General features: G+C 54.3%; 9 protein-coding genes across 9 annotated transcripts; 4 read left to right on the top strand and 5 right to left on the bottom strand.

Annotated features, from left to right (window-relative positions):
- Nucleotides 1-216: 216 nt before the first annotated feature.
- On the bottom strand, nucleotides 217-2,248 carry J4E79_007743 (uncharacterized protein; the record flags this gene model as incomplete). Its single annotated transcript, XM_049356606.1, has 3 exons — nucleotides 217-1,444; nucleotides 1,496-2,179; nucleotides 2,232-2,248. The coding sequence occupies 3 exons, from the start codon at nucleotides 2,246-2,248 to the stop codon at nucleotides 217-219; spliced, it is 1,929 nt and encodes a 642-aa protein (XP_049208953.1).
- Nucleotides 2,249-2,974: 726 nt separating this feature from the next.
- GNPDA1 (Glucosamine-6-phosphate isomerase 1) lies at nucleotides 2,975-3,861 on the bottom strand (the record flags this gene model as incomplete). Its single annotated transcript, XM_049356605.1, has 3 exons — nucleotides 2,975-3,271; nucleotides 3,321-3,494; nucleotides 3,541-3,861. The coding sequence occupies 3 exons, from the start codon at nucleotides 3,859-3,861 to the stop codon at nucleotides 2,975-2,977; spliced, it is 792 nt and encodes a 263-aa protein (XP_049208952.1).
- Nucleotides 3,862-5,550: 1,689 nt separating this feature from the next.
- J4E79_007741 (uncharacterized protein) lies at nucleotides 5,551-7,234 on the top strand (the record flags this gene model as incomplete). Its single annotated transcript, XM_049356604.1, has 4 exons — nucleotides 5,551-6,045; nucleotides 6,100-6,183; nucleotides 6,248-6,870; nucleotides 6,925-7,234. The coding sequence occupies 4 exons, from the start codon at nucleotides 5,551-5,553 to the stop codon at nucleotides 7,232-7,234; spliced, it is 1,512 nt and encodes a 503-aa protein (XP_049208951.1).
- Nucleotides 7,235-8,978: 1,744 nt separating this feature from the next.
- On the top strand, nucleotides 8,979-10,740 carry J4E79_007740 (uncharacterized protein; the record flags this gene model as incomplete). The annotated part of the gene is made up of 3 exons (XM_049356603.1): nucleotides 8,979-9,673; nucleotides 9,722-9,836; nucleotides 9,886-10,740. 3 exons carry the CDS (start codon nucleotides 8,979-8,981, stop codon nucleotides 10,738-10,740), a joined length of 1,665 nt encoding a protein of 554 aa, XP_049208950.1.
- A 2,079-nt stretch (nucleotides 10,741-12,819) lies between these two features.
- Nucleotides 12,820-14,436, bottom strand: J4E79_007739 (uncharacterized protein; the record flags this gene model as incomplete). Its single annotated transcript, XM_049356602.1, has 2 exons — nucleotides 12,820-14,275; nucleotides 14,327-14,436. 2 exons carry the CDS (start codon nucleotides 14,434-14,436, stop codon nucleotides 12,820-12,822), a joined length of 1,566 nt encoding a protein of 521 aa, XP_049208949.1.
- A 1,310-nt stretch (nucleotides 14,437-15,746) lies between these two features.
- On the bottom strand, nucleotides 15,747-18,845 carry J4E79_007738 (uncharacterized protein; the record flags this gene model as incomplete). Its single annotated transcript, XM_049356601.1, has 6 exons — nucleotides 15,747-15,860; nucleotides 15,909-16,951; nucleotides 17,002-18,483; nucleotides 18,535-18,646; nucleotides 18,700-18,706; nucleotides 18,799-18,845. 6 exons carry the CDS (start codon nucleotides 18,843-18,845, stop codon nucleotides 15,747-15,749), a joined length of 2,805 nt encoding a protein of 934 aa, XP_049208948.1.
- A 646-nt stretch (nucleotides 18,846-19,491) lies between these two features.
- Nucleotides 19,492-20,811, top strand: J4E79_007737 (uncharacterized protein; the record flags this gene model as incomplete). Its single annotated transcript, XM_049356600.1, has 1 exon — nucleotides 19,492-20,811. One exon carries the CDS (start codon nucleotides 19,492-19,494, stop codon nucleotides 20,809-20,811), a length of 1,320 nt encoding a protein of 439 aa, XP_049208947.1.
- Nucleotides 20,812-21,371: 560 nt separating this feature from the next.
- J4E79_007736 (uncharacterized protein) lies at nucleotides 21,372-23,804 on the bottom strand (the record flags this gene model as incomplete). The annotated part of the gene is made up of 2 exons (XM_049356599.1): nucleotides 21,372-22,464; nucleotides 22,513-23,804. The coding sequence occupies 2 exons, from the start codon at nucleotides 23,802-23,804 to the stop codon at nucleotides 21,372-21,374; spliced, it is 2,385 nt and encodes a 794-aa protein (XP_049208946.1).
- Nucleotides 23,805-26,068: 2,264 nt separating this feature from the next.
- On the top strand, nucleotides 26,069-27,672 carry ERG13 (3-hydroxy-3-methylglutaryl coenzyme A synthase; the record flags this gene model as incomplete). Its single annotated transcript, XM_049356598.1, has 4 exons — nucleotides 26,069-26,128; nucleotides 26,229-26,331; nucleotides 26,402-27,480; nucleotides 27,535-27,672. The coding sequence occupies 4 exons, from the start codon at nucleotides 26,069-26,071 to the stop codon at nucleotides 27,670-27,672; spliced, it is 1,380 nt and encodes a 459-aa protein (XP_049208945.1).
- Between the last annotated feature and the right edge of the window lie 155 nt (nucleotides 27,673-27,827).

Raw genomic sequence — 27,827 nt, 5'->3', positions numbered from 1 at the left:
AGCCTCATTTTCTAGGTTTTGTTTTGGCCTCGGTACCCACGCGATACTTGTTGAGCTAGTCTTGGATGGTAGACATCTGATCTGTCATGTTCCGCTTACATTTACGAGAACACGGTTCCGAATTACAAGCTTCTTCGTATGTTTGTATTGAAGTGGGTATGTACGCTGATCATAAATGCGCTGTGACTGGATCATCCCAGTTGCAAAGACGCCTCCTCAAGTGAACCATTTTGAGTACGCCCACCTAATGCGCTCAACTACTTTTTGCTGTCGCTGCAGCCCACTCCTCACGTCAACAAGCTCATCTATCTCCACCAAGAAGTCGTGGAAGATGCGTCGTGGCAGGATGCCGCTCGCAGCCTGTCGCAGGAGATGCACTTCGCAGAGGAGGAGACCGTGGTCCTTGTAGGAAATTTCGCCGTCTTCTGTGGGTGTTGCGCTGGTAAGGATGCGGTCGATGTTGCGCAAAATGAGCAGCATGCGGCCTTGCCTCGCCCACATCTGTACGCCTTTGCGGCTGCTGAAGACGCCTCGGAGGTATCGGTAGACGCCGATACTGACGAGAACACCAGGCGTCAGACCGATGAAGCCAAAGAGCAACTCCTGGCTCTTGAGAATGCTGTCAATACCGCTCATCGCGACTTCCACATCGACCTTGGTCTTCTGCACCTGAATGAGCAGTGCGCTAGCTAGGTTACCAACTATCGCACCCTTGACCGGACTTTGGATGTCCTTTTCGTAAGATCTCAAGACCGTGGTCAGATCGCCTTCGCGGACCTTCGCTCTGATATCGGCAATTTGAGTCTCGTTCAAGGCGGGGCCTTCAGGGTTCTTCACCGCAAAGTCAATGACCATGCGCTCAAGGCTTGCACGGTCAGACTCCAAGCTTCGTTTGCTCATGATGGAAACCTCGCTATCTTCGTTGTGGCGGATGGTACCAATGATTCTCATTGCAGGCTCCACGACCCAATTTGTCCAAAAGTCGATTACAGTCTGGCCTAGTTCGCGTACCCAGGCCAAAATCTCTTCTTTTCGGTTGACAAATATACGCAGGATAGTGGTCGAGGATACGAGGAGCATGGTGGCAGGTAGCCAGTACCGGATGAGGATAGATGGACGTCCGTTCTCCTTGACGACAGCGTTGAAGTCTGAGGTGTAGGCAGGCAATGCTTCCTGGAGCAGATATTGCAGTCGCTCTGCGACATCGGCCGGCTTAAGCGTGGTTGCCGTTCGTTCTCCGGTGGGTTCGTGCAGCGAGTAGAGTTGGTCATCTTGAGTAATGCCAGCAACAGAGTCGTCAAACTTATTAACGGATATCTCTGCAGCGTTCACGCTTTGGATGACGGCGTCCATCAGGGCGATGTTCTTAGCCATGACGCTCTTCCATCTATGTCCGCTTTGTGCGCCGAGCAGTGGCGGGGATTGGGTGCCATCGTCGTGTACACTGGGATGGTCAGCAGTCGCTCACGGTCTTTGCGGATGTTTGGTAGCATACCTCTCATTACCCAGCCCTTCGCCTAGAAGCACACCGAGCGCGTTCGCATTGATGAGTCGTATCTTCCTCAACGCTGCGCGCTTCCTTCTGCCTTCGTTCCTGACCAGCGCCAACGGGCTCACGACCCTTCGCTGGATGTTGGCAATGCTGCGCTCTTGCACCGCATCCTTAACAAGGCCGTAAAATTGGCTCCACCCATCAGCCAATTGTCCGCCCCTCGACCGCACATCGCGATATATCTCCTGCGACCATTTCCACACCCGAACGGGTGATGTTTGTATCGAGTATAGCCCAGCGAATCGGTAGGTGGAGAGGATGTCGTCCCAGTACCACAGGTCGTCTTCCAACGGGATAGTCTGTTCCAATATCGTATTCAGGACCTGTCCATATACCTGCGTCGTCGCCTTGCTGACTAGCAGCCATTCCAGTTCATGTTCGTAGCTCGCATCCTCGTAGCTGCTGGCGATGTTGGCACGCTGCAGCGTCTCGGATATGCGTGCGATGGAGACAAGGCTGTGTTTGGATGACGCGGTCGTGGAGAGGGACTTGATGAGGTACTGCAGGTGCGCGATTCGTGTCGTCTTGGTGGGGTCGTGGGCTTCCTCGGCGGTGATGGAGAAGCTGCCTTGTCGTGTCGCCGACAGCTGCAGCCGGTCGAGCTGGCTGTCAATTCGACGCACTTGGCTGATACAGTATTAGCTATACCGGGCTATATCAATTGAATGCGCCAACTTACTCAACCACGAAAGACATGGCTACCGGCGCGTGGGCTCTCACATGGAGGATGCGGCCTGATTATTTTGGTACGAGGGGATCTGGAGATCTGAACCGGGATGACGCGCCCCCACCCGCCGCCAATGACGTTCTAGGCCTGCCATCAATCCATCACCCCCAGTTGCACGCAGTTTCCACGGCCTGTCACATGTTTCCTTCTCTTTAACACAGAGACGAGCCAGCTACAAAATGCCATATTTGTACGTGACATGCTCCGACGTCTACCACACGGTCAACCTAAGTAAATCTTCTCATCCGAACACACGAACACATAAACGCCTTCTAAGGAATCAAGCTAATGCAATTGGACTTAGAGACTAAATTGGTATTTGATTGTGTTTCACACGCCATTCCCTTATCCGATGCCCAGCACTCATTCTAACGATGGTGCCTTCTACCACGAGCAACCCCGTCCAACAGTGAATCTGCCATCGCTCGCAGATTTCTCTATGACGTCTCAGAAACTCTTCTATAACAACAAACAACTATAGCCAGACTATTGAGCGGCTGTCACCAGACCTGGTCGCTGGACGCTTCCGACCGACCGTGCCACAATGCACTCGCAGCAACACCACCCCGAACAGGAAACTCGTCTCCGACCCAAGAACCAGTCTAGCGGTCTCCCCTAAAAGCAAACAAAGGCACAAAAAAACGGCGTCCATCCAATTTCCACAGCCTGTCGGGTTCGAAACAGTGGTAGAGGTGCTAGCTAGCGACGCGAGCGCTCATTCGGACCGAGGGCTGATCTGCGACATCGTCCAAATCCGATTCCATGGAACGCAATTGCAAAGCGCTTGCCTCGTCGTCGGAGAGACGGGCGCTCATTGGCTCCAGCACGGGACTTGCTGAACGGGAGAGATCAACTTGCGGCACAGTCAATCTGATACCGTTTGGCTGGTCAGGGGCTAGCAGGGTCCCCTCGTCCACAAGCGAGTCGCGCTTTCTGGGGAGCTTCTGGCGCATGCCTAGTTCGGAGCCTACGCGCTCGATGCTCTTGAAGTACTGAGGGTGTTAGATGAGAACTACAAGAAAAGGGTGTCGATGGGCGTACCTTAACGGTCTTGACTTGCAGCTCTAGGGTGGCGTCTTCGTCGACAACGATCATCGGGTGCGGGTGCATCTGAAGACTGGACAGCGTCCACATGTGGTTCACGCCGCCTTCGATGCACCGCTGAAGAGCTAGGGCCTTGTGTGCGCCTGTGATGATGATCACAACTTCGCGCGCCTGAGGAACGTTAGACTCTGTTGATGAACATGTTGGTATGACTTACATCAAGGACAGTCTGCACGCCCACGGTCAACGCCATCTTCGGCACCTGATCGAGGTTGTTTCCGAAGAACCTTGAGTTGGCCAGAATGGTATCGTATGCAAGAGTCTTCACGCGGGTCCGAGACTTGAGGCTGGAACCAGGCTCGTTGAAGGCAATGTGTCCATCTGGCCCGATGCCGCCGAGGAACAGCTCGATGCCACCAGCACGTTGGATCTTCTCTTCGTAGTCATGGCATTCGACTTCCAGGTCAGGTGCATTCCCGTTGAGGATGTTGATGTTCTCGGGTTTCACGTCGACATGGGAGAAGAAGTGCTTATACATAAAGCTGTGGTAGCTCTCGGGGTGATCACGCGGGATGCCGACATACTCGTCCTGATTGGGTCAGCATCACTCTATATCACGCTGCTGTGAGACATTGGACCCAAGGGTGCGGCGCCATATGCAGGGCGGTAGTTCGTACCATATTAAACGTGACCACATTGCGGAAGGAGACTTGGCCCGCTTTGTGGCGCTGTACAAGATGCTCGTAGATCAGGACAGGGCTGCTCCCAGTAGGCAGACCTAAGACAAAGGGTCTCTCTGGCGTTGGGGCAAAGGTGTTGATGCGCTCTATGCTGCGGCGTTAGTCGATATTAAGACACAACGAAGGAGCGAGGAATGCACCAATGACATAGTCGGCGATGTATTGGGACGCAGCCCTCGGATCGTCTCGAATGATTAGCCGCCTAGAAGCGGTAAGCCGGGTGTCAGAAAACAAAGGTGTGCATGCTCATACATGATGTATGTATCGTTTGTGCTACTTGCAAGGAATGTGTGCGGAGTGAGGGGTCCAAGGTCATTCCTGCAGCGGGATGAGGGCGATTTCTATGAGGACTTGAACAGCTTCACGTCATTCTGGGGCAAGGTAGGATTGTGAGCTCGATCATCATCCAACGTCTCTCCATCGAAATGACAACGGCCAAACTTTCCGCATCTGAACACGTTCTCTGCAGCGCTCTCTGTATCGGTCCGCATGGTCGCGGTGCGTCATGCAATGGACGGTTGAGGGTGAACGTAGTGGTACAACGCGCCTATCTGCACCACCTTAGGCCGTGGACCCCCGTTCACTGCCATGTGCAATGTTACAGGAGCATGGCGGGGCGTGGTCATCACCGTCGCGTGTGATAGCAGTGGGAACTGAGCCGGACGTGGGCCGCAAACTAGCCGTCACGGGCAGCCAGCAACGAACATCACGATAGCAGGCGTCACTGATAAGGCCTTGGTGCTGATGGAGTCGCAAAAGGACAATGTTACATTTCTGACTCGGGTGGTGGCGGGCGGAGAGCGTTGCACTTGTGGCTCTAGTGGGCGTCTTCTAGCTCGCGCAGCCCACTCAGCCCAGGACCGGGGGCTCAACCAACAATGTGGTCGCAGGCGCATGCAGATCCATGCATCGTCGATAAGCAGGCCTGCAACGCCCCGCTTTGACCTTCGATGGCTGTCCCGAGAACCACTGACGACGGCCGTCCGGGCACCTGTAGCCGGCGCTCAAGGCTGCTGACGGCGTTGTACATACGGCTGGCGCTGCGGAACACGGATGCTTGTTGCCCTTTGTGCAGCGTCAGCCTGCGCCAGCGAATCCTTGACCGACGGCTGTCACCTTTGTGTGGGCTTGCAGTCGTTTATCTCTTTGTGGAGGCCAGGCTGTGTCGCGTGCTGTGTCCGCCTCGCTACCCCGATGCAGGTTGGCTGGGGAGATTTGGTCGTGAATGGACCGTGTGAGGACCCTAGCTGACGGTCTGCTTAAAACTGACTGCCCCTCGCCTTCACCTTCGTATCCAAACCCTCGTTTAATTATAGTCTGCTGCTACCGTCGTGTGGTCTGAGCGCGAGCATCTAGTATCTTTATTGTAGCCTGTCTGCTCTCACCTTCTGCATCAACGACGACGTGCACATCTCCGTCTGTCGCAAGGCTCAACTCCGGATCGCGCGCTAATCGCCGGCACAACACCCACACTCACGGGCATCAACATGGCGACCAACGAGGAAAAACAGCCTCCGCATGCGGTCAACTCGCCAGAGCACTCATTGACGGACACCAACTCAAATGAGCTCCCTGCCTCGTGGAAATACAGACGCTTCACCGTTCTCGGTTTCAAGCTGCCATGGTTCGCGTCACCACCCGTCCAGCTCGTCATTGTCTCCTTCGTCTGCTTCATGTGCCCGGGCATGTTCAATGCTCTGAACGGCATGGGTGGTGGCGGCCAACTTGACCCGACTGCCAACAACCGGGCCAACACGGCTTTGTACTCGACCTTTGCTGTTGTCGGCTTCTTTGCCGGCACCTTTACCAACAAGCTTGGCATTCGCACTGCTCTGTCTTTTGGAGGCGTCGGATACTCCATCTACGTTGCCTCGTACCTGTGTTATAACCACACTCAGAACTTGGGCTTCACCACCTTTGCCGGTGCACTCCTCGGTGTATGCGCTGGTCTGCTATGGTGCGCTCAAGGCGCCATCATGATGGTAAGTTTTTGACTGCACGAAGTGCATGTGAGACATATACTGATACCGCTGCAGTCGTACCCGCCAGAAGATTCCAAGGGTCGCTACATTTCGTGGTTCTGGATGATCTTCAACCTTGGCGCTGTTATCGGCAGTTTGGTATGTTTACTTTACTTTGAGACCCTGAGAAGTCTAGTCGTGAACTTGACGCTAACTCTACCAGATTCCGCTGGGTCAGAACATCAACACCAAGACTGCGGGCACAGTTAACGACGGCACCTACGTCGGCTTCCTTGTCCTCACGATCCTCGGTGCTGCTCTCTCATGGACCCTCGTCGACGCAAAGGACGTCATCCGCGATGATGGCTCCAAGGTCATCGTCATGAAGCACCCGTCGTGGAAGTCAGAAATCGTTGGTCTCTACCAAACCTTCTTCACCGACCCGTACATCATCCTTCTTTTCCCCATGTTCCTGGCATCCAACTGGTTCTACACCTACCACTTCACCGAGATCAACGCTGCATACTTCAATGTCCGCACCCGAGCGCTCAACGGTGTCGTCTACTACATCATGCAGATCGTTGGTGCCTACGTCTTTGGTTACGCGCTCGACATTAAGGGTGTCCGCCGAACCACTCGCGCTAAGGCTGCGTGGGGTGTGCTTTTCGCCACTATCATGATCATCTGGGGCTTTGGATACATGTTCCAGAAGACCTACGACCGCGCCTGGGCAGAGGACGAGACAAACGAGAAGAAGGATTGGTCTGACGCAGGTTACGCTGGCCCCTTTGTCCTCTACATGTTCTACGGATTCTCCGATGCTGCTTGGCAAACATCAGTCTACTGGTAAGTCCAAAACAAGCACCAACACATTAAGATCGTCGTGCTAACAAAAATCAGGTTCATGGGTGCTCTCACCAACAACAGCCGCAAGCTCGCTAACTTCGCTGGTTTCTACAAGGGCATTCAGTCCGCTGGAGGTGCAATCACATGGCGTTTGGACGATACCAAGATTCCCTTCATGACCATGTTTGCTAGCAACTGGGGACTGCTCGCAGGCAGTTTGGTTGTTGCTCTACCTGTCATTCTCTGGAAGGTTGAGGATACCGTTGCCATTGAGAAGGACATTGCTTTCACCGACGAGACAGTGGCGGAAGTCGCCCCCAAGGCGGTTGTTCACTCAACGCCTGGTGACGCCGAGAAGGTCTAGTCAGGTCTTTGCACGGTTTTCATGATTGGGACTTCATGGGTAATGACGGTGTTCTTCAGCGGTACTTGTTAGTTTATGATACCTCGGCTCGAGTTGCATTAGTGGGAATTTGGTCGATTCATTGCAGATTTAAGGAGGTTTCTATATGATACTGCAGTTCATAGACTTCGCAGTGCAGCAGATGGGTTGGCTCGACATAACGGTAGTGCTACGAACAGTAACTTACCGATGTTTCTAATGAATGAACATCTACTGTCATTATCCACATGCTCAAACTTGATTGCTGGTGCAAGGGTATGCAGTGTGGATGTGGCACAGTCACGGCGTGGACGGCGTGGTACACAACAGCCGTTTCATCTCGCTGATATCCAACGAAAGCCAACAAAGTACCGAGCGCCTGTTACCGATGAATTTGCAGGACCAGTGGAATGCGCGGGACGAGGTCAGCAACCTACGCCCCAACACGACCTGACACGTACGCGCCGCAAAGTCCCCAATCCTCCTCCGAGACAACCTTGGAATCCTTTGCCCTCTACACATCCCCCATCGTATCAAGCGCATCACGGGACTAACTCTACCGACAGCTGACAGCCCCTTCCAGACTACCAAGCCTTCCGATGCATCTGTCACCGAGCCGGACCGAGGTTGCCACTGCCTAGGACGCCTGATAATAGACCTGCTAGACCGCGACCCACGCCCTCTCCGGATACGATGTTTCAACGGGGCCTCACGAGTTTTCGAATCCACCTTCGCGGGATCGACATGCCGAGGAGAGCCACGAGGTAAGTGACGGTTACAACGGAGTCGTGCAGCAAGTGCGCTAGGTATGTGGTGTCATCTATTCCCGTGATGCTCGAGCAGCTATCATGCAGGAAGCCTAAGTGCGCTGAGTAAGCGCTACATAGACTATCTTTAATGTTGAACTCTCCATTGGGGTTGAAAGTATTCAGAGACTCAACGGCCGCGAAGTTGCTAGTCAGATCTGATCGAGCCTTGGCACTAGACAGCGGGAGGCACGTGCTCTCCGCTCGTCATGCATCAAACGCCGTCTGGTCTTACTGGCTGCTCCGTTTGGAGCCCACGTGAAGCTCTGCGATGATCGCCACCGGCGCATAAAGCCTGCAATATGGTTGAATCATACCGCGGCTAAGTCGTCCACCGAAGTCCCATCGTAAACGCTTACGGCAGGATTCGCGTCCCAATGCGCTAGTGGACGTCGCCGCCCAGCAGATGTAACCGTACCGTAGCAATGGCCGCTCGTCAAACTTCTACGAGACCCCACCAACCCTCGACATGCCAGCAACGCCATGTTTCCGCATATCCATCCAGCGTGCCTGGCGCCAGCGACACGCTGTTGACTGCCGCCCACCGCCAATACATCAGGCCTTTGCGGCTTCCTTCCCTGTTTCCCTTTCCCCTTTGGCCCCCGCGATCGCCCATACGTGCTTGCCTGCCGTGCCCCAGCAGCAGGCCTCGCATACCAGTCCCCGGAGCAATACCTAACTACGTTCGCTAGTGGATACAACCTCTTTGATGTTCTGACAAGCCATACAACTATGCTTAAGAGCCTTTTGCGACATCGGTTCACTAATGCTCCCGGCCCGCGTCTAGTCTCCGTTCACTACGACATTTTCAGACTTTGAACACTCTCGCTGAGCTTTGCGATTTAATAGAACGTCTACAAACAACATTCGTTCGCAAGTCATACCATCGTCACCGTCTGCCGGACTCCCCGTGCCCCTCCATGCCACCTCTTCGACTAAAGCGCAAGAGCGGCCGCGTCACCCTCGTTCCAGAGTCAAACAACTCTCGTGACTTGCATCAAGCGTCAATCGAAAACAACAATCGTTGCTGGTACAAACAATTCATGCTTGATTTCTGGGAAGGGCTTCTCGCAGCTCTCGACAGAATCACCATGCTACCATCGCTTCTGCACTCGGTGCTCCCGTCATCAACTTCGCGAAGACGTGTACGGGATGGACTCAGGACTTACGACCGCACAATGGACGACCTACTTCGCGAGATTCAACGCCTGTTAGAGGCACCACTCGCAACTGCCAAGATGCTGGACATGTCTACGAGGCTGCAGGCGCAGTTCGCCCCCAAGTTGCAGTCGAGCGATATCTGCATGTTGCCCTCATACAACCACAAGCTTCCCTCCGGATACGAAAAGGGGACATATCTGGCTCTCGATGTCGGTGGCTCAACGTTCCGTATCGCACTGGTAGAGTTGAATGGCAGAGAACCAGACGCCAAGAACATGCGCATCGTTGTCATGAAGAGCTACAAGATCGACGAGAAGGTCAGGCAAAGAAGAGGGAACGACTTCTTTGAGTGGATGGCCGAGAAGATTCAGGATGCGCTTGCAGATCCTCTTCTGCAAAATTCCACCGACACGAAGAGCTTTCCTATGGGTCTGGCATGGTCATTTCCTGTTGAGTATGTTACCGCAACGCATGTAGTATCGCATTGACTGACTGTTTCCAGGCAAACATCTAGTCGAAGCGCAAATCTCCTAGCCATGGGAAAAGGGTTCCGTGCGACAGAGGGCGTTCTTGGTCAAGATCTGAGCGAGCTGATCATGGCACCATGCAGAAGAAGGGTAAGACTTCGTCATCAACCCAGTATTTGCAATCACTAATACCTCCAAGGGCCTACCCGTGCACATGGACTCCATCATCAACGACTCATCAGCGACCTTGCTGTCACGTGCCTACGAAGACCCTTCGACGCGTTTTGCTGTAATCCTGGGGACGGGGTTCAACATATCTGTGCACCTGCCCGTCTCATCACTTGCTACTACCAAGTACAAAGGGTATCCGCAGCAATGGCTAGAGGAGGCAACCCACGTGCTCGTCAACACCGAGTGCAGCATGTTCGGCAAAGGTGTCTTCCCCACAACAAGATGGGACGACCAGCTGAACGACGCACACATGCGACCCGACTTCCAACCTTTCGAGCACATGATCAGTGGTCGATATATCGGAGAGATCGTTCGGTTGATCTTGGTAGAAGCCGTCCAAAAAGCAGGCTTGTTCAGCGGAGAAATCCCCGATCAGCTAGCTGAGACCTACACCCTCGACACTGGTACTATCGCCGCCATGGAGATGGACGACTCCAAGAACTTGACCAGCGCCACAGCTCTCTTCCAGTCCAAACACCCTCTCAGCAAGCCACCCACCTACAACGACATCCAATTCGTCCGCCAGGTCTCGCAACTCGTTTCGCATCGCGCAGCCGCTTTCCTCGCAACGGGTATTCATGCATTATGGACGCTTAGAACGGAGTCTGAGGGCTTGACTCCTGCATCCGCTGGTCGGATGAGCATTGGTTGCAACGGCTCTGTCATTGAAAAGTATCCCTGTTTCAGAGAGCTGTGCCAGTCGCACCTTCACGAGTTGACTGCTGCATCTGGGGCGGAACCAAATTCAGTTTCGTTGGAGATTGCAGTTGAGTCGGCTATCTACGGCGCTGCTGTTTCTGTCTGCTGTCTCGAGGGACAGTGAACATAACGCGAAAGCATTTCGACTTCATACCCTTCTAGCAGCATCATTGTACATACATTCTCAAGATCTTCTTTCCTTCTCTTCTCTCAATTTAGAAACACTTTACAGCCTAGCATGGAGACATTTACGAAGAGCATATGGGGAGCTTCATTACACGGTTCCCTTTTGGCGTTTTCTGAGGATACATGGCATCGCATGCTCTCGAGCTTGCGCACGACCTAATGAAACATGTTCTAACCCTAAATTCTCTCCAACCTCATGCTAGACACGTGATCCAGACTTCTTGATAAAACAGATGGGATAGTATACCAGCAACAACGGGTTCAACCACCAAATCCAGACAACACCACAAACCGGCACCCGTCCTTCTAGAACACCCAAATACGATAATCGTACGTAATCCACCTCCACCCCTATCTTTCCACCAAACGCAAACCCACTCCTACCTTACCCACAACGCACCGCCGCGCCTCCTACCCACCTTCCAATACCGCGTCTCCAACCCCTGTCAAGCAAGAACGGGGCAGACCAAACCAGACCAAACCCAACTCGGTACCGAGTCTCCGCCAACCGAAGAAAACCGAAAAAAGGATTCTAGAGCGTATAACGTAGATAGGATGTAGATGTGGATGTAGGGGTACATAGTAGGATGGCCAGGGTAATGAGATACAATAATAAGCCACGTGGTGGGTACTCGTTAACTGCGAAATCTGCAAACTGTGAAATTGCGCAATAGTTCAGAAGGATGCTGGACCCACTTCCCGAGGTTGCTAGTTGTTACCCTTTTTGAGGGCAAGGGAGAGTATGGTGGCATGCGCTATCAATTCAGTCTTTATCGATTCAGTCTTGTATCCCGAATGCTACATCGTGATAAACGCCATCTATCTATCACACAACATCCCGCCTCTCACGGAAGTCTCGGGATTGTAGTCTGTTCGGCATTTCTCACGGTACATGTTCGGCCGGTCGGAAGACGCATCTATTCCGCTGATAACGATGGTAATGGTGGTAAAGTTGGTAATAGGGATTGGCATATGCAATGTAATGCTACTGTTACACTCCTCCACTCCTCCACACCCCTCACCCCAATCCTACTCCAATCCTTACCCCAACATCAACGCCAACGTCAACGTCAATGTCAATGTCAACGATCAACCCCGAACTCGGTCGAAAACCAAGCCCGGAGATATCACGGTGCGGCACGACGCAAGACGACGTCGGCGACAATAAGGTGTGGACGCGCGTAGAGTGGTATGTTGCAGTAGGGTTGGGTGTATGGTAACGGTAACGGTGACGGTGGCGTTGCAGTGCGCGGTCCTCATGCACATCTGTAACTACAACCACGTCGGCGAGGTCGGTGGATCTGGGGTTGTGGGTGCGATGCGATGTGACATGTGCCATGTAGATGTCATGTTTCTTCGATAGGGAAGGTTGTAGTCTACTACCTCGCCGATCGCTGACGGGGTGCTGATGGGGGTGCTATCGTTACATTCCTGCAGTGTGGATGTTGTGTATCGTGTCTACTCATGGTGAGTAAGCGACAGGGACGCCGCCGTGACAGGGAGACGACATGTACGAGGTGACGTTGCCCCAGTGGGAAAGTGTCGCGAGAGATGAAAGGCCGAGTGAATATCAGGAGATGTTTGATGAATACGTGGATATGGATACAGTTGGGAGTAATGTGACATGAGAACAGAATGGTATAGTAATAACGTGCCGAGAAGGGGTAAGTATCGCCGTCGTATAAGGTCCAAGAAATGTGACGGTAGGCCGAAAGCTGTCGTGCCACGGACTGGGCGTTCACCGTGTCATGACGGCACAGCATAACTCAAATGACAATCACAGAGTGCCATAATGGTAAGGTGAACGCCCAGTCCGTGGCGCATGTGTACGCCCAGCTTTATACCTGCCTCCTCTTATTCAAAGGCCCCAAATTCCCAACCCAAGACTCTTCCGTACCTAGATAGAACTCTTTGTACCAACCGCCATTCTTTTCCTCATAAAAGTATTACAAAATGATCCAAACGAATCAACGCAAAGGGTATCATAACAAAGAAAAAGAACCTACAGCACCAACCCTCAACCCCAGGCATCCGAAAAATACCTCTTCGACCGACTCTTCCCTGCATCTGCCTTGGAGTCCTGCGGAAAGGGCGTGATGTGATGAACAACATGCGGACGATAAACAGCATCAACGGGCGGCATCCAATCGTCCAGACCAAGCGGGAAGTATTCATAGAGGAGATCAGCACTCTCATCTGGACTGTTGATGATGCCGATGGAAAAGGACGGGGGTCGCATAGGTGTCGCGCGTTTTCTTTGGTGGTCGTTGGGTGACGGTGCTTTTTGAGGCTCATCGTCGGTGAGGGAGAGGGTGACGGGGGCTATAGATGCGCGATGCGGGGGCACGCTTCGTGAGATCTCGGGTGTCGATTGGGCGTAGGGTGTGGCGTGTTGGAGTTGGGATGAAGGCGGATCGGGAGGTATCGCTGTCATGGCGCCTGCTGGTATCTTCCAGTCAAAGTCTGGAGAGGGCGGCATTTCGTTTGCAGTGAACTCAAATGGCATCTGGAGTAAGTCCATGGGCTTGGACGATGTCGCAGGTGGGTTGGGTGTTTGCTTCGGTGTATTCTGGTTCGTGTCGCCAGTTGGCGTTCTGCTGGGTTGCTGCGGAGTGTGCACTTTGCGTGCTGTTGAACCGCCACTGATGGGCAGGTCCTTGCGGGCCTGGAAGTTGCGCGGGCTTCTTCCTCGCACGATAATTGCACCAGAGTGTACTTCGCATATTGGTACTTTGACACCACTAGCGAGAGTTGCTATCACCTTCAATCGCACAACAAAGTGCTGTTGTAGCTCCTTCCTCCTCCCATTGTTTGCAGTCGCTATCCGGAACTGCAGTCGCTTCCAACTGATAGGGAAACTAACATACTCCGAGTCCATGTCCTGTCCGGTCGACAGATCGAGTGGATATGTCGGTGGCTCCTTCTCAGTTTTGTCTTCGGTGGATGTGCTACCCGTGGCCGGCGTCTTCCACGGGACCGATATTATCTTTACGGGATTGCCCTCGAGTGACTCGGTTGCGGATATGGTGAGTTCCTGGCCAAGAATCGGTATTTGGTCGCCTTGATCGGTCATGAGGAATTGCAGGCTCCGGGGAATCGTGATAGTGCCAGTGATCTGGAAGAGGTTCCTCCGGTAGCAAGTCAATTCCGACGGCGCCTGTACATCGGCTGCGGTTGCCCAAGGCGATTCGGCCAGAAAGAACATGCCATGTAGCTGGGCCGACATGGAAATCGACACCCTTTGCATGGCATATGTGAGGATGGTATACGGTACGACGGGTAGCGAGAAGCTGAGGAGCTTGTTGTTGCTCTCGATGCTGGGACTCTCGGGCACGCCATTCTGATCGTGTGGGTGTATCGATTGCTCGTAGCCGCTCTGGACGTCGGAGAAGGGGTCTTCGTATGTGCTGGGGTAGCGCTTGAGTTGTGGGGGCATCTGCTGGAGGTGGTATGTCGAGTAGGCGTCCTCGCTTCTGCGCAAACATGTCAGTAGCTGTCAGGCAGGTGTCGCGCACTGCACCTACCCAATGAAGGTCTCGGCGTCGAAGTTGGAGCGCTGGTCATACTGGAGCGGCAGCGGCATAGCCATCTGCTGGTCGGGGCCGGTGACGGTCTGGAGCGGTATGTACGACATGGTGTTGGTGTTGAAGTGCTCCATGGCTTGGTGCAGCCTGGCCCGGGTCGAGGAAGAGGTCGCTTCCGAATCGGCGCATACGCGCAACAATAGCTATGGCGCGGCGACGAGGAAGGCGCGACCGAGGATGCAGTGGCAGGCACGTGGGAGTGGCCGTCGGCGGGTGGTGGTGGTGAATCGGGAACGCTTGGGGCTCTGGGGTTGTCGAGGTGGAGAGATGCGGCAAGGCGAGCGAGCGGAGAAGATGGGGGACGAGACTGCGTGCGCGCTGGCACTGTACAGCGAGGAGCGACACCGGACTAGACCGCACAGCAGGGCTTGGAGCGGTGGCTCGCGGGAACAAGACCAAGCGATGGCCTTCGTAGCTGTCTTGCTGAGGTTGTGCGACAATGCATCTGCATCACATGCGCTTCTGGCCACGGTCGGATAGGCGCGCTGCACAAAGGGTCCCGTCTGCTGTGGGGCTCGGTAGGCGATTTTGACGGGAAGGATAAGCTTGACTACCCCAGGCCACGATGCCAGAGATTCCCAGGCACACTTTGTATATCTTTGCTATGATCTACGAGACACACAGCGCTGGCACGCTGACTCCTTCGGTAGGGCTTCTCGAAGGGTCAAGCCGAACGGTGATCATCCTACGCCATCCCCCCAGTGGCGTCTCCTACTCTAGCTATGGACCCGCTCTTCAGCTGTAAAAATAACCCTGAAAGCCTCAAGCACCTCTAATCCGATGTCGCCTACACGGAGGACATCTGTGTCTGCATTCTATGCTTGTCTATCGAAATCTGCCATGCCTATCGATTCGATAGCGGAGAGGCGCAGCAGCTCTACCAGGCCAAAGCTCGCGGATCGCCTTGCGACAGGGCGGGATCAGCCGAGTGAGCGCGTCGGAAGGGCAGCTCCTTCGAGGCCTTCAGCGACCGTGAGACTGAATCAGACGGCAGAGCTGATGATGCAGACATCAAGAACCACGGGCTGCAGCATGAGAGACCGCTGATCTTTGGGTGTAATGGTTGGGATTATCATCCTGCGGTATGCATGCAGGACAAGCACGAGATACACGGAAACGCCGACGGACCCTTTGAGAAAACCATCCGATCCGAGTACATACGGCCCACGGCCTGAAGGGTGCTTGCATGGTATGACATCAGATCATGGTACGAGCGATACAAGTAACCAATGGGATGCCAGTCAGTCCCGGAGAGCAAAAAGCAACCAGCACACGCACCCAAAATAACCCCAAACACCGACCAAAACATTATTAACCGAAGTCGCCAGGAACATGAGTATCTGGCAGAGGTACCGAGCAATCAAGCAGGCGGGATCATGGTCCAGGTCGCAGCATCACAGCTGACTTCCTCAAAGTTGTGCATGACATCGAAGCCCATTGCCGAGAAGCCGTCGAAGTTGCCGTCACCGTCCATCTACTTGCGTTAGTACCTTGTCGTGACCAGCATTAGACGGCTACTTACATAGTCGAGCAAGCATGCATTGCATCCCAGCTGCTTGATCTGTCGCATGCCGAGTAGGATCAGCCCCTGCAGTAGTGTCGAGTATTCTCCTACACCAGGTGATATGACGGGCGAAGAGATCCCCCCAGCCGCCTCGTTCAGGTCCTTCAGTGGGGGTATGTATTCGGCAAGTCGTGAGTGGTTGTTGTATAGCACGACAGTGCCCACCAACGCACCGTCTTCTGGTCGCTTGGCTCGGATGATGCCACAAGCCGTCGGGTCCGTAAGCGCAAGTTTGTACACCTCTGCTAGACCCTGGCGGTTGCTCGTCTTGATATGGTCGAGTATCGGTCCCGCGTAGTCCCACCCGTACACAAGATCAAACTGTGCGCCTGCGCTCGCTAGACTTTTCGCCATGCCAGTCGGCGGATTCCACGTCTGCAGATTGCGCGCTACCATGTTGCAGACAGGACGGGAAAGTGCAGCACCCCAGCCTAGCTGTGCAAACCATGATCGGAGCCGTTTCCGCTCGTTTCCGTGTCCGGTTGGGATTCCAAGATACATACTTGGCAAGCGTGATCCAAGCTGGAATCTCTTGATACCTTCTTTCTGGAGTAGCGTGCGAATAGCCCGGTTGTGCAGGGAATGACCGATGGAGAGCTTTCTCCTTGCTGGGTCGACGAACAAAGCGCCAATTACACCAGTGCCCGTAGCCTTGAAGAAGTACGTCGAGCAGAAGCCGTAGAGAGCTTGTGTGCTGCTGTTTCTAACAACAAAGTGTGACTCCTCCACTTCTGGATGATGCAGGATGAAAGAGCTCGAAGTTGCACTCGACATCTCCGACCGTTGGTTTGGTGCCGTTTCCTCCGCGACAGCTGTGACCAATGTATCCAGAGCATTGCTGTCTCGCTCTTCGTTGAAGATTTCCACGAGCCAATGTTGTTTGGATGGGTGAAGCTTTTGGCTCTTGCTGATGGTTCCTGGTAGTGTTCCGGAGGGGGATAGTTCGCCATAAAGTACCCTGACCAGGGAGTTGAGTGCAGTCTCCGTGAAGTCATAAGTGCCTGATGAAATTAGCTTCTTTGACCTTCGTTTGGACACGGACATGACTTACATATGTAGGTCCCAATGGTGTTGTCCATTGCGAAGTCGTACGGTGAGGAGACTGCGACCACAATGAGTGGTTTCTCACGCCTCTCTCCACCAGTTGTGTACTGCATGTTGCATATCATTGAGACATGCTTTGTGAATCCGTGCTGATACAGGTTGCGGTTTGCGTCAGCCGTAAGGACGATAATAGCACTCGCCCGATTGATGAGGTTTTCATGAACTGGACGGACACCGTTCGCAGTGTACGATGTGTGAAGCAGTCGTCCGTTGCGCTGTCTAGCAAGAGAACGACCCAGTTCTTTGAAGACTCTTTCTCCGCTCATGACTGAAGAACTCCGGTCCCAAGCAGCTGGCTCGGGCGAGTGACCCGCTGCCCCATTAGCAGCGTCGGATATCGCTCGTGATGCAGCGGATGCCGCCAAAGGCTTCACTAATGGTGTCAGTAGGAGAAGCTCCTCCTCGCTTTCGAGTATGTTTGTCAGTGGCAGAAGCCTATTTTTGTCGCGTACGACTGTGATGGAGCTGTTGTACGCTTTCGTTGACAGTGCGGTATGTGATGGCTGTAGCTTTTCCAGGTAGTTGATGCCTGGCGGGTTCAATGCTTTTTCCCAGGATGTGCACTTCTTCTTCATCGCTAGCACACGTCTGAGTGAGTTGAAGATACGTTCCTTCGAGACCATTTCGCTTTCTATGCCGGTCTTGAGGCCCTTCAGCCCTTCTTGTTGGAGTGAGAACGACCGGCATAGGAGGACTACGTCGCAGCCTGCGTTAACTGCCATGACCGTGCCGCCGCCTACACCGATGTTGTGACTGAGAGCATCCATTTCTAGACACTCGGAAACCACTACACCGTCGAATTTGAGATCTTTCCGAAGAAGGTCGTCGACAACTTGTTCTGACAGACACGCGTGCATCGCGTTGAGCCCCGCCGAGGACATGGCGCAACCACCAACCATCATGGAATCAAGACCTCTTTCGATGGCCTTCTTGAACGGAACCAAAGCGCTTAGACTCAGCTGTTCTAGCGACTCTGTGATGATCGGCACGTCAAGTGTTGAGCCCAGAAACTCCAGATTGCCGTACGAAGGGAAGTGCTTCCCCAAAGTCACCACGCCGGCGTCCTTGTAGCCTGCCATAAAGGCGCATCCAAAGGCGGATACTTCCTGAGGATCGTCGCCAGCAGTCCGTACTCCCAGGGGCTGATTGCGCGCATTTGTGAGTACATCCAGACATGGCCCGAAGATCCAGTTGATGCCACATGCAGCAATCTCCTGTGCGGTCGACTTAGCTACTTCAAAGGCTAGGTCCGTGGAACCGGTTGCTGCCATTCCCATGTTACTAGGATACTGGCGGATGTAGATGTCATCGAAAAGACTGTTGACGCCGCCATTCTCCTGGTCGATGCCGATGGCCAGCGGAACAGGGTGTCCAGCATCGTGGGCAATCTTCTGGAGCTCGTAGATAAGCGCAGTAGTATCTTCGGCGGCTATGACAGGTCAGCCTGACAGTGACAGACCGAAAAAGGTGGATTACCAACATTTGCAATTCTTGGCAGTAAGTAGTATGGAGCCAACATGATGTTCCTCGATCAGGGTACGAATGTGAGGAGTGACCGAGGTGCCATCGAAGCCCATCATGAACAGTTGGCCCTACAGCACCTTTGTCAGCGAATCCAGTCGCAGCATGGGCGGAAGCGACCCACCATAGTCCTGCATCACGGGCAAGTTAGCCTGACCTGTGGTCACATTGCGCAAAACTCAGGAAGCCTGAGGGGAGGAAATGCGCCCGACGCGAAGCTCACCTATCGAGGTCATCCCAGACAGGGTCCATGTTTTCGACCTTGCTCATAATGACAGCGCCGGTCGCGTCGCGTCGCAATGAAGTCTGTGGATGCGACGTGGGATTTCCGGGTGGGCACCAAGACTCCGCCGGCGTGACTCGCAGATCGGTAATGGTGGATGGGAGATGGGGAGGATGGCACCGTAGCATTCACGCTGTTCGCGGCTGGGGTACGTGATTAGCGAGGCGCTAGAAGCATGCACCCCCGTCCGTCGTTACACCATCCTCGTCCCTCTGCTATCAGCGACATCCACTCTGATGCCACCTCACATGCAACCGCAATCCATCCGGTTTCTTCGGCGGAATGTGATCATCGCTGTGTTACCTCGATCTCACGACGTCGGAATCCACATCCAGTCACCTTGCGCAGTCTTACAGCGTGCGCTCCACGGCAACGATACCGGCCATGGAAGGTAAGTCTGCCCGGCCGTGATGACTCAATGGCATCATCTTAGGAAGATGAGCGTAGGTATGCAGTTGCGATAGAAGTAGTAGGTAGGCGTCAGATCCTTTGCAACGGTTGTTGAGTCGCGCCTGCGCAATAGCAACCATCCAATCCATCCTATCATTCTCATTTCTGAATCACATCTCTATACTTCCATCATTATACTTGGCAAGCTTCCTTCATTCATTGGTCCTCTTGACACGACCCACGATGCCTTCAATCGTGCCAATCCCCGACTCCCCCATACGAGAGGACTCATCAGGCGTGATAAAGTTCACAAACTGCCTCCTCGTAAAAAACAACGCACTCGTCCCACAAGATCTCTGGATAAGTTCCGCGACAGGAAAAATCCTAAACGGTCAAGAAATCCTCTACTCATACCGCACCGCCCCGGAGCAAATCGTCGACCTAGGCGGCCGCATCCTCTCCCCCGGCCTCATCGACACGCAACTAAACGGCGCCTACGGCTTCGACTTCTCCGTAATCCCCTCAGACCGCGAAGGCGGCGCATCAGCCTACGCCAAAGGCGTCTCGCGTGTAAACCGGAGTTTAGTAGCAACAGGCGTAACATCCTACCTACCAACACTCACCTCCCAACTCCCCTCAGTCTACCAAACAGCCCTCCCCTTCCTTGGCCCCTCAGGCACAACGCGCGACGCAACGCTCGGATCAGAATCCCTCGGCGCCCACTGCGAAGGCCCCTTCCTCTCCCCCACCAAAAACGGCATCCACAACACGTCCGTCCTGCGCACCCCAGACGACTCCATCAGCAGCCTAGAATCCTGCTACGGGGCCTCGAACCTCACCTCCCCCTCCCCCATCTCATTGATTACCCTCGCCCCCGAACTCCCCGGCGCACTATCAAGCATCCCCTCCCTAACCAGCGCCGGCATCCGCGTCTCAATCGGGCACTCAGAAGCCACCTACGAAGAAGCGAAATCCGCGGTAAAAGCCGGATGCAGTATGATAACGCACCTCTTCAACGCCATGCGGCCCCTCCACCACCGTAACCCTGGTATCTTCGGTCTGTTGGGCACACCTTCTACCTCAATCACCAAACCGTATTTCGGGATTATTGCGGATGGCATACACCTACACCCCACGTCTATAAAGATAGCGTGGAACGCGCATCCAGACGGGCTGGTGCTGGTGACGGATGCAATGAGGTTGGCGGGTATGCCGGATGGGACGTATGAGTGGACGAATGGGTCCAAGATTGTTAAACAAGGCGCCCTTCTCACCCTTGAGGAGAACGGGAAGATTGCGGGGAGTAGCATTCAGCTTGTGGATTGCGTTAGTAACTTTTTGAATTGGACGGGTAGTACGGTGCCGGAGGCGCTGAGGGCGGTTACGGAGACGCCTGCGCGGATGTTGGGGTTGGAGGGTGTCAAGGGCTGTTTGGATGAGGGGGCTGATGCGGATTTGTGCGTGTTGGATCTGAAGGAGATCGAGGGTGGGGAGAAGAGGTTTGTGGTGGATGAGGTGTGGAAGTTTGGGGTTAGAGTTTTTGAGAGGGGGTTGGAGGCATGATTGCGAACTTCTTTTGTTGAGTTGCAGCGACATCAGATTGTATAGAATAGATTACGCATTTAGACGGCATTCATGGTGTGGTTGACGTTCGCTGTCAAGTCAGCATGAGCATCACAGTACCAACATCAATAGAAACCCTTACAATATAACTAATGTTGTTCTTCTATCTATCCCTTTCCAATAATGAACTCACGCGAAATTTGTACTCGCGGTTCTGAACTCCCCCCATGGCAATATATACAGAAGCAGCGCCGCGACAATATGCGCCAGTGTAGCCTCCAAAACAAAGGCCTACTCTCCGTCCCATAGACGATACAGAAATGCGAAAGCTATAAACATAGCATGCTACATGTTTGACTAGACAAAAAGAGATGAGTAAAAAAGAAACCGAAATATGCCAGTGATGCGTAGAGACTCGTGAGTCAGTATTAACAAAACGCCGTGGAACACCAAACAGGCGAAATGGACCCAATACCCGTGTGGAGAAGAAAGGAGATCGACAATCATGCTGTGACATCGTTGCAAGAAGAAAAAGAAGCGCTCTAAACCAGGTTCGTCGTTTACTTGAACATCCATTGACAGTGACAAGCATCATCAGGGTCCACGCGGCGTTGAAGATCAACAAGGTTCTCGCGCTTGCTCTTCCTGTCGAATGTGATGGTTTGCGAAGGTTGAGCGGCAAAGTACTCTTCGTAGCTGGGATCTGACTCTTGTAGCCATATTCTGATTGGGCTGTCGTTCGGGCTAGGTGATGTTACTATCTCGCCGTTATCGAGCATGAGCATCTGTTGACAGTACGGTTGTGACGCCCCAGGGAGCCGGCGTTCTTCTATCTTGACGATCCGGGGATAAGGTGCCATGCGAGGGGCTGAAGAAGCATCTGACTCGGAATCTCGAGCGCGAACGGGTGACGGGGCGGCCAGGTTGACAGGGGAATTCGTTGGAGACGCGGTAGTAGTTTGTGTAGAGCTGGTAGAGACACTACTCTCAGTCGGCACAGCGACAGCAACATTTACAGCCGCATCGTCGGTTGGGTCGGGCGTGGGTGTAGGCGTGGGCCATTGGGTAGGGAACGAGGTAAATGTGGCTGCCGTCGAGTTGTCGTCAGCGTAGATGTAGCCCTCGATGTATGTCTCGTTCCAATAGCAATACCAGGGCGTATCACCAGGTTGAACCTTGAAGCGCTGTCTGTATTTCTCATCTTGTCGTTTTGAGAGTCCTGACCCGGTACTGAGCTCGGTGGGTGACAAGATGACTAGCTTATCGTATCGAGCAGAAAAATGATAGGCTGGACCGTAGGCTTTGAAATCCAAATCAAGTACCAACTCCATCGGCTTAGTATCAAGCACAGGAGTCTGGAGGCCATATAGTATAGAGTTCGACGGCACCGAAGGTCCGCTACCCATGGACGCAACTTGTTGAATCTCACCACCAATGACGGTATCATTGATAGTTATGACGAGCGGAGCGAAAGTCATCCGGCATGACCATGCAGAATACTGATTTGCTTGTGTTAAGCATCCCGATTGTCCGTATTGCGGTAAGCCCAGAGGAAGGGCGAAGGATCCTGTTGGTAGCGGCAATAGGCCAGACGGTGTTGAGATGGGAACGGCGTCGAAAAGCGATCCATTTTGACCCGTAACCTGCGGTTGTCTAGCGAGAGTTAGTAAATGTTTTCGTTGATGGATCATGAGCACTTACGCTTCCTCATGAGGGCTGCCATTTTCATTCTGGTCGTCATCATCATTGTGTTTCTTGGCAGCAAAGGTACCAATGGCTGCTCCGAGGGCGACAGAGAATACTAGTATGAGGACAAGAACCACAAGCGCGACGCCCATAGGCACCCTTCCCCATAGTTTCCTCTTACGCCAGCTGACCTTGCCTTCGACTGGCTCCGCCTTCTCCGAGAAGTGGTTCTCAGACGCCAGTAGAGATGCAGAGGACGAGTCGGAGGGTTCTGCTGGTACGGTACTACTTTGTGCAGCGGCAGAGTTGGTAGCCGCAAGATTGCCGGTTTGGGTTTCCGGTCTCTGAGGTGGCAACCGGGCGGGTGTAACGGACGGGAGTAAAGGAACGGCAGGTAGAGGGGGTGGCGAGAACGAGGTAGTGCTCAGCGGCGAGACAGGAGATGCGGGTGTGTTGAAAGGATCCTCTGCGTCAACTTGGACGGGCGCGGGTATGACACGCGACGACGCGCTTGCCTCGGCTGCCAAAGAAGCCTTGGTGGGTCCTTCCTCTGGATATCTCGAGTACGGTGGCAGCTGCTCGGTGTGTCCGTCGGGTCCGATGATATCCTGCTCCTCGCCATCCGGCCCAAGCACTCTGTGGTAACCGTTGTTCAGGCCCGGGAATCCTACGGGAATAGTCGACTGGACCTGAGGTGGAGGTGGCTGGGCTGGCTCGTCCGGTGACTCTTCGTCGACAATGCCGCTTTGCGAGTACATAGCATAGGGATGTGTCGGCCGCTGCAGTGACATTGATCGATGTGGTTGGCGTTCTGTGGAGCTCGTTGCTACGCTGAGTGGCCGTGCCATTGATAGCTGCGGGTACATGCCATATGGATGGCTCGGGCCCGTCTCGAACGGGTTCTCGGAATTGCTCGTCGTCGCAAAGGATCCCGCAGAGCTCACAGAGTCGCGATGTCCAAGGGGCCTGTGGTGGCTGGGCCCTCGGTTGAGGGGCGGTCGGCCACCGTCTTGCGTCATCGAATCCCGCACCTTGGCCGTGCTGTTTCGCGTTGCCGTCCTTCGCAGGTCGCTCTGGTGACTCTCGGGCGCCTTGGACGTCGATGGTTGTCGTTGCAGCGCGTCTATCCGGTCGTGATTTTGGCTGTCGCCCTGCCAGGGCTGGCTCGCGTTGGCTGGTCGGAAGCCATCCGAGACGGAGGGCATGAAATCATCCTCGTCGGGGTCGATTTCGTAGTCATCGTCAAAGACATCGGGGTTGCTCGGCTGGCGCGGTTGTTCGTTGTTGTCGCTGCTGCGTCGGTCCATGACGCCGAACGGTCCCTGAGCCCCAAAGGCCCTTCCTGGTCCCCCTTACAGTCCTCCCCGATGGCAAAGCAGGCGTGTCGTCAAAGAATTAATCGAGGTAGTGCGCGATCGGTAGCGATGAGGGTCGCGCTGGTAGCGAGTGTGGCGAGAATTGGCGTGTGTCGTGTCGTGTCGTTGGTAGCGGAGTGAGGGTGTATCAGGTTTGGCAGAGGTTGTCCTGAGACGCTGGCGCCACTAAACGGCGCACGGGCGAACACCCAAGCCTGAACATCGATAAGCACCCCTTCGACATCGCATCCTTCGGCTCTCTGACCAGCTCACCAAGCTTCTGACATGTGCACTTTAGTTTCTGCTATGTACCTGCACCTTCTGCGCTTAATTCCCTCCCGTCGTTCTTGAGTCTCTGCGAGTTCATTTCCACCCCTCTCGCATTAATATAGAGCTACTTTAGGACGACCTGGCCTTACCTCATGTGCTCTGCCGCTTTTCTGCATCATACCTAGGTATTCACGTGCACCCAGCGTCATGCATGGAATCGCGGACTCTACGATATGCCCAGTCGTTTGACCCGGGCCCATCTTCCCTAACGTCGGGCAAAGTGCTTCTTTCTGATCAGGCAGACCGTATTTAACAGCTATTAAGCACGATGCCCGACTATGACATGGTGCATCCGGGATCGTGGAAGGGGCTGCCATCTGGTCCGCGACATCTACATGTCTGTGGATGTTCGGCTCCGCACAGGTTCCCGGACTATGATACGTGTTGACGATATGGGGCTCGTTGTCATAGACGATGAAGGTAGCTATTGTTGCATATTGATCTTTCTGCTCAGAGCTGCTCAGGTCCCGTGTGCTGTCATCCGCCTGATCGTCAGTGACTCCGCTCCCGCTCCTAGAAAGAAGCTTTGGATAGGGGAGTTGATGCCCTGTCACCATACGACATTTTGGATAATAAAGTTGAAGAGCGAACCGGGCACATGGTACTTATGTACTTGTGCTCTGCATCGGGGAGCCCATGTCAACCTTCGGCCATGACGACAACGGCGAGGAATGCCTAGGATGGCCCAGCCTGTTCGCCCGCTGCAGTTCAAGGTTCAGCCTGGGCTCCGACATGCGGCTATGGGGATATCAATTCACCCGAAAATGCATACCTATAACGTCAGTTGTTCTCATCCTAACGCCACTCCCGGATACTTGGATCAATTCCATTCGTCAGTTGAAGTCTGGGCCGTGCTTGACATCCCTTATCCGACTTGGGATGCTCCTGAGCTGCTTTTTGCCATTGATCGTCTGAGAACACGACTGCAAGCTGAACTTAGAGTTTATATGCCTCTGCGATACCACCTTCCATAGAAGAAGCCAAGTGATCTCGGTGGATTACTACCTATCAAAATCATCCCGCCCACCAAGTACGTCGTAGATAGCGACCGCGGGAATCTAGGCAGCAGTCTGGCTAAACGCGAATGCCCTCGTTTTCGGCCGAGTTCTACTGAGGATGTGTGATGCCCTCAGCACAATGGGCAACTCGGGTCCAAAGCAATGACGGCCTTCTCGTCTGATGTTATCAGATACCTTGCACTCCCTCATCCAACAAAGATACCGCAGCACCGTGACGCGGCATTACGCATGCCGTGGAGGCTGTGTTCTGGCCAGGACGTAGGTAGCCATGTTTGTCGAGTATCGCGGATGAGGTTGCTAGGGGGGACTTGTTGTGATGGGCTGATGGTTCCTGACTAGCTAGTAAATCCCTGCATGCCAAGGAGCACGGCGATAGGTCGTCGAGGGCGTACGTCCTCCGCCCGGTGGAAAAGGGCCAACTCACGATGCTGGGGGCGCGATGAAGTGAAGTGAAGATATACGTTCGCAGAGCATGCAGCTGGGACGAAGCGAGCAAGGCGGCATGCAGGCGTTTCTTTTTCGCCAGACGAATGCCCCGCCATGCCGCCGGCCTCGCAGCCAGACCCTGAATGCCCCGAGAAGAATGTACCGAAAATCTCAGGGACTAGCAGACACAACACTGGGAGCGCGTGGGCCGCTGTTAGGATTGTTGAGTGCTAGGTCTGCACAAAACCCGTTACTTGTCCCCTTTGGAGCCCTGTACCCACGGCGTGCTAGCATTGCCACGAAACTGATTGCCGCTACTAAACTGCACCTTGCCATTGTCGCGTAGGATTTACTCGTCAAGTACTTAAGGCGGTGAACTCCCCTCTCTCGCCAACGCACTCCCTTCCTGCTCCTCACACAACACTATACACTCCTGCAAACATGGCTGCTCGTCCCTCCAACATCGGTATCAAGGCCATTGAGCTTTACTTCCCCAGCCAGGTACGTTGTTGCTGTCGTGGGCCGTGTCGCCGTCCCAATGCACATGCGCCCGCTGCAACCACGCCCTCTACACCAACATGCACTAACAACTCGCCCACAGTGCGTTGACCAGGCCGAACTCGAGAAGTTCGATGGCGTCTCCCAGGGCAAATACACGATTGGCCTCGGCCAGACCAAGATGTCCTTCTGCGACGACCGTGAGGGTGAGTCCAAGATTTTCTGCTCGCGCGACCCCGTGTACCCCGAAGAGGAACTGACAGGTGCTCCACCCAGACATCTACTCGCTCGCCCTGACCACCGTCACCTCGCTCTTCAAGAAGTACAATGTCGACCCCAAGAGCATTGGCCGCCTCGAAGTCGGCACCGAGACTCTGCTCGACAAGTCCAAGTCGGTCAAGTCTGTGCTCATGCAGCTCTTCGAGGAGTCTGGCAACTACAACATCGAGGGTGTTGACACTGTCAACGCCTGCTACGGAGGAACCAACGCCCTCTTCAACTCCGTCAACTGGATGGAGTCGTCGGCCTGGGACGGCCGTGACGCCGTCGTGGTCGCTGGAGACATTGCGCTGTACAAGAAGGGCAACGCTCGCCCGACTGGTGGCGCTGGATGTGTCGCCATGCTCATTGGCCCCAACGCGCCCATTGTCATGGACGCTGGCCAGCGTGGTTCCTACATCAGGCACGCCTACGACTTCTACAAGCCCGACTTCACTAGCGAGTACCCCGTCGTCGACGGCCACTTCTCCGTCCGCTGCTACACCGAGGCTGTCGACGCCTGCTACAAGGCCTACAACGAGCGCGAGAAGACCCTCAAGTCGCAACAAAATGGAAACGGGGTGAATGGCAGCAGCGAGCTCGAGACTGCTCTCGACCGCTTCGACTACATGGCCTTCCACGCACCTACCTGCAAGCTCGTCGCCAAGTCGTACGCGCGTCTGCTCTACAACGACTACCTCGCCAACCCCTCCAACCCCATCTTCGCCGAGGTTCCCGCTGAGCTTCGCGACATGGACTACGCCACCTCTGTCAGCGACAAGACCGTAGAGAAGACCTTCATGGGTCTCGCTAAGAAGCGCTACGCGTCTCGCGTCCAGCCCAGCATCCAGGTCCCAACCCAGTGCGGTAACATGTACTGCGGCAGTGTCTACGGTAGCTTGTGCAGCTTGCTCGCCAACATCAGCAGCCAGGACCTCGAGGGCAAGCGCATTGGTATGTTCAGCTACGGAAGTGGTCTGGCCTCGTCTCTGTTCTCCTTCACCGTCAAGGGTAGCACCGAGAACATTGCTAAGCAGCTCGACATCCAAAACCGTCTCGAGAAGAGGCGTGTAGTCGCCCCTGAGGTTTACGACGAGGTAAGTCCTTGAGATCTAGAATGCCACAGAACAAACCGCTAATATTTCTACCAGATGTGCAACCTCCGTGAGCAGGCTCACCTCCAGAAGGACTTCACCCCCAAGGGAAGCGTTGACACCATCGTTCCCGGCACCTACTACCTCACCGGCGTCGACGGCATGTTCCGCCGCTCCTACGAAGTCAAGCAGTAGACGCCTTGTCTGCCGCATTATACCCACCACAACTTCATTTCTTCCTTCGCTTGCATTCTGAGCATTTGCGGGAGTCATCTCCATGATTCAGCTTAGACTCAAAAGGTTGCATTATTTCACACTTGGCGTATGGGACAGTGGCCCCACTTTGCCGA

The sequence above is a fragment of the Alternaria viburni genome (genome assembly GCF_023758015.1).
Source record: "Alternaria viburni strain BMP 2772 chromosome Unknown scaffold_17, whole genome shotgun sequence".
NCBI classification, from domain to species: domain Eukaryota; kingdom Fungi; phylum Ascomycota; class Dothideomycetes; order Pleosporales; family Pleosporaceae; genus Alternaria; species Alternaria viburni.
Note: the sequence above shows the minus strand (reverse complement) of the source record. Positions and strands in the feature narration are given on the sequence as shown.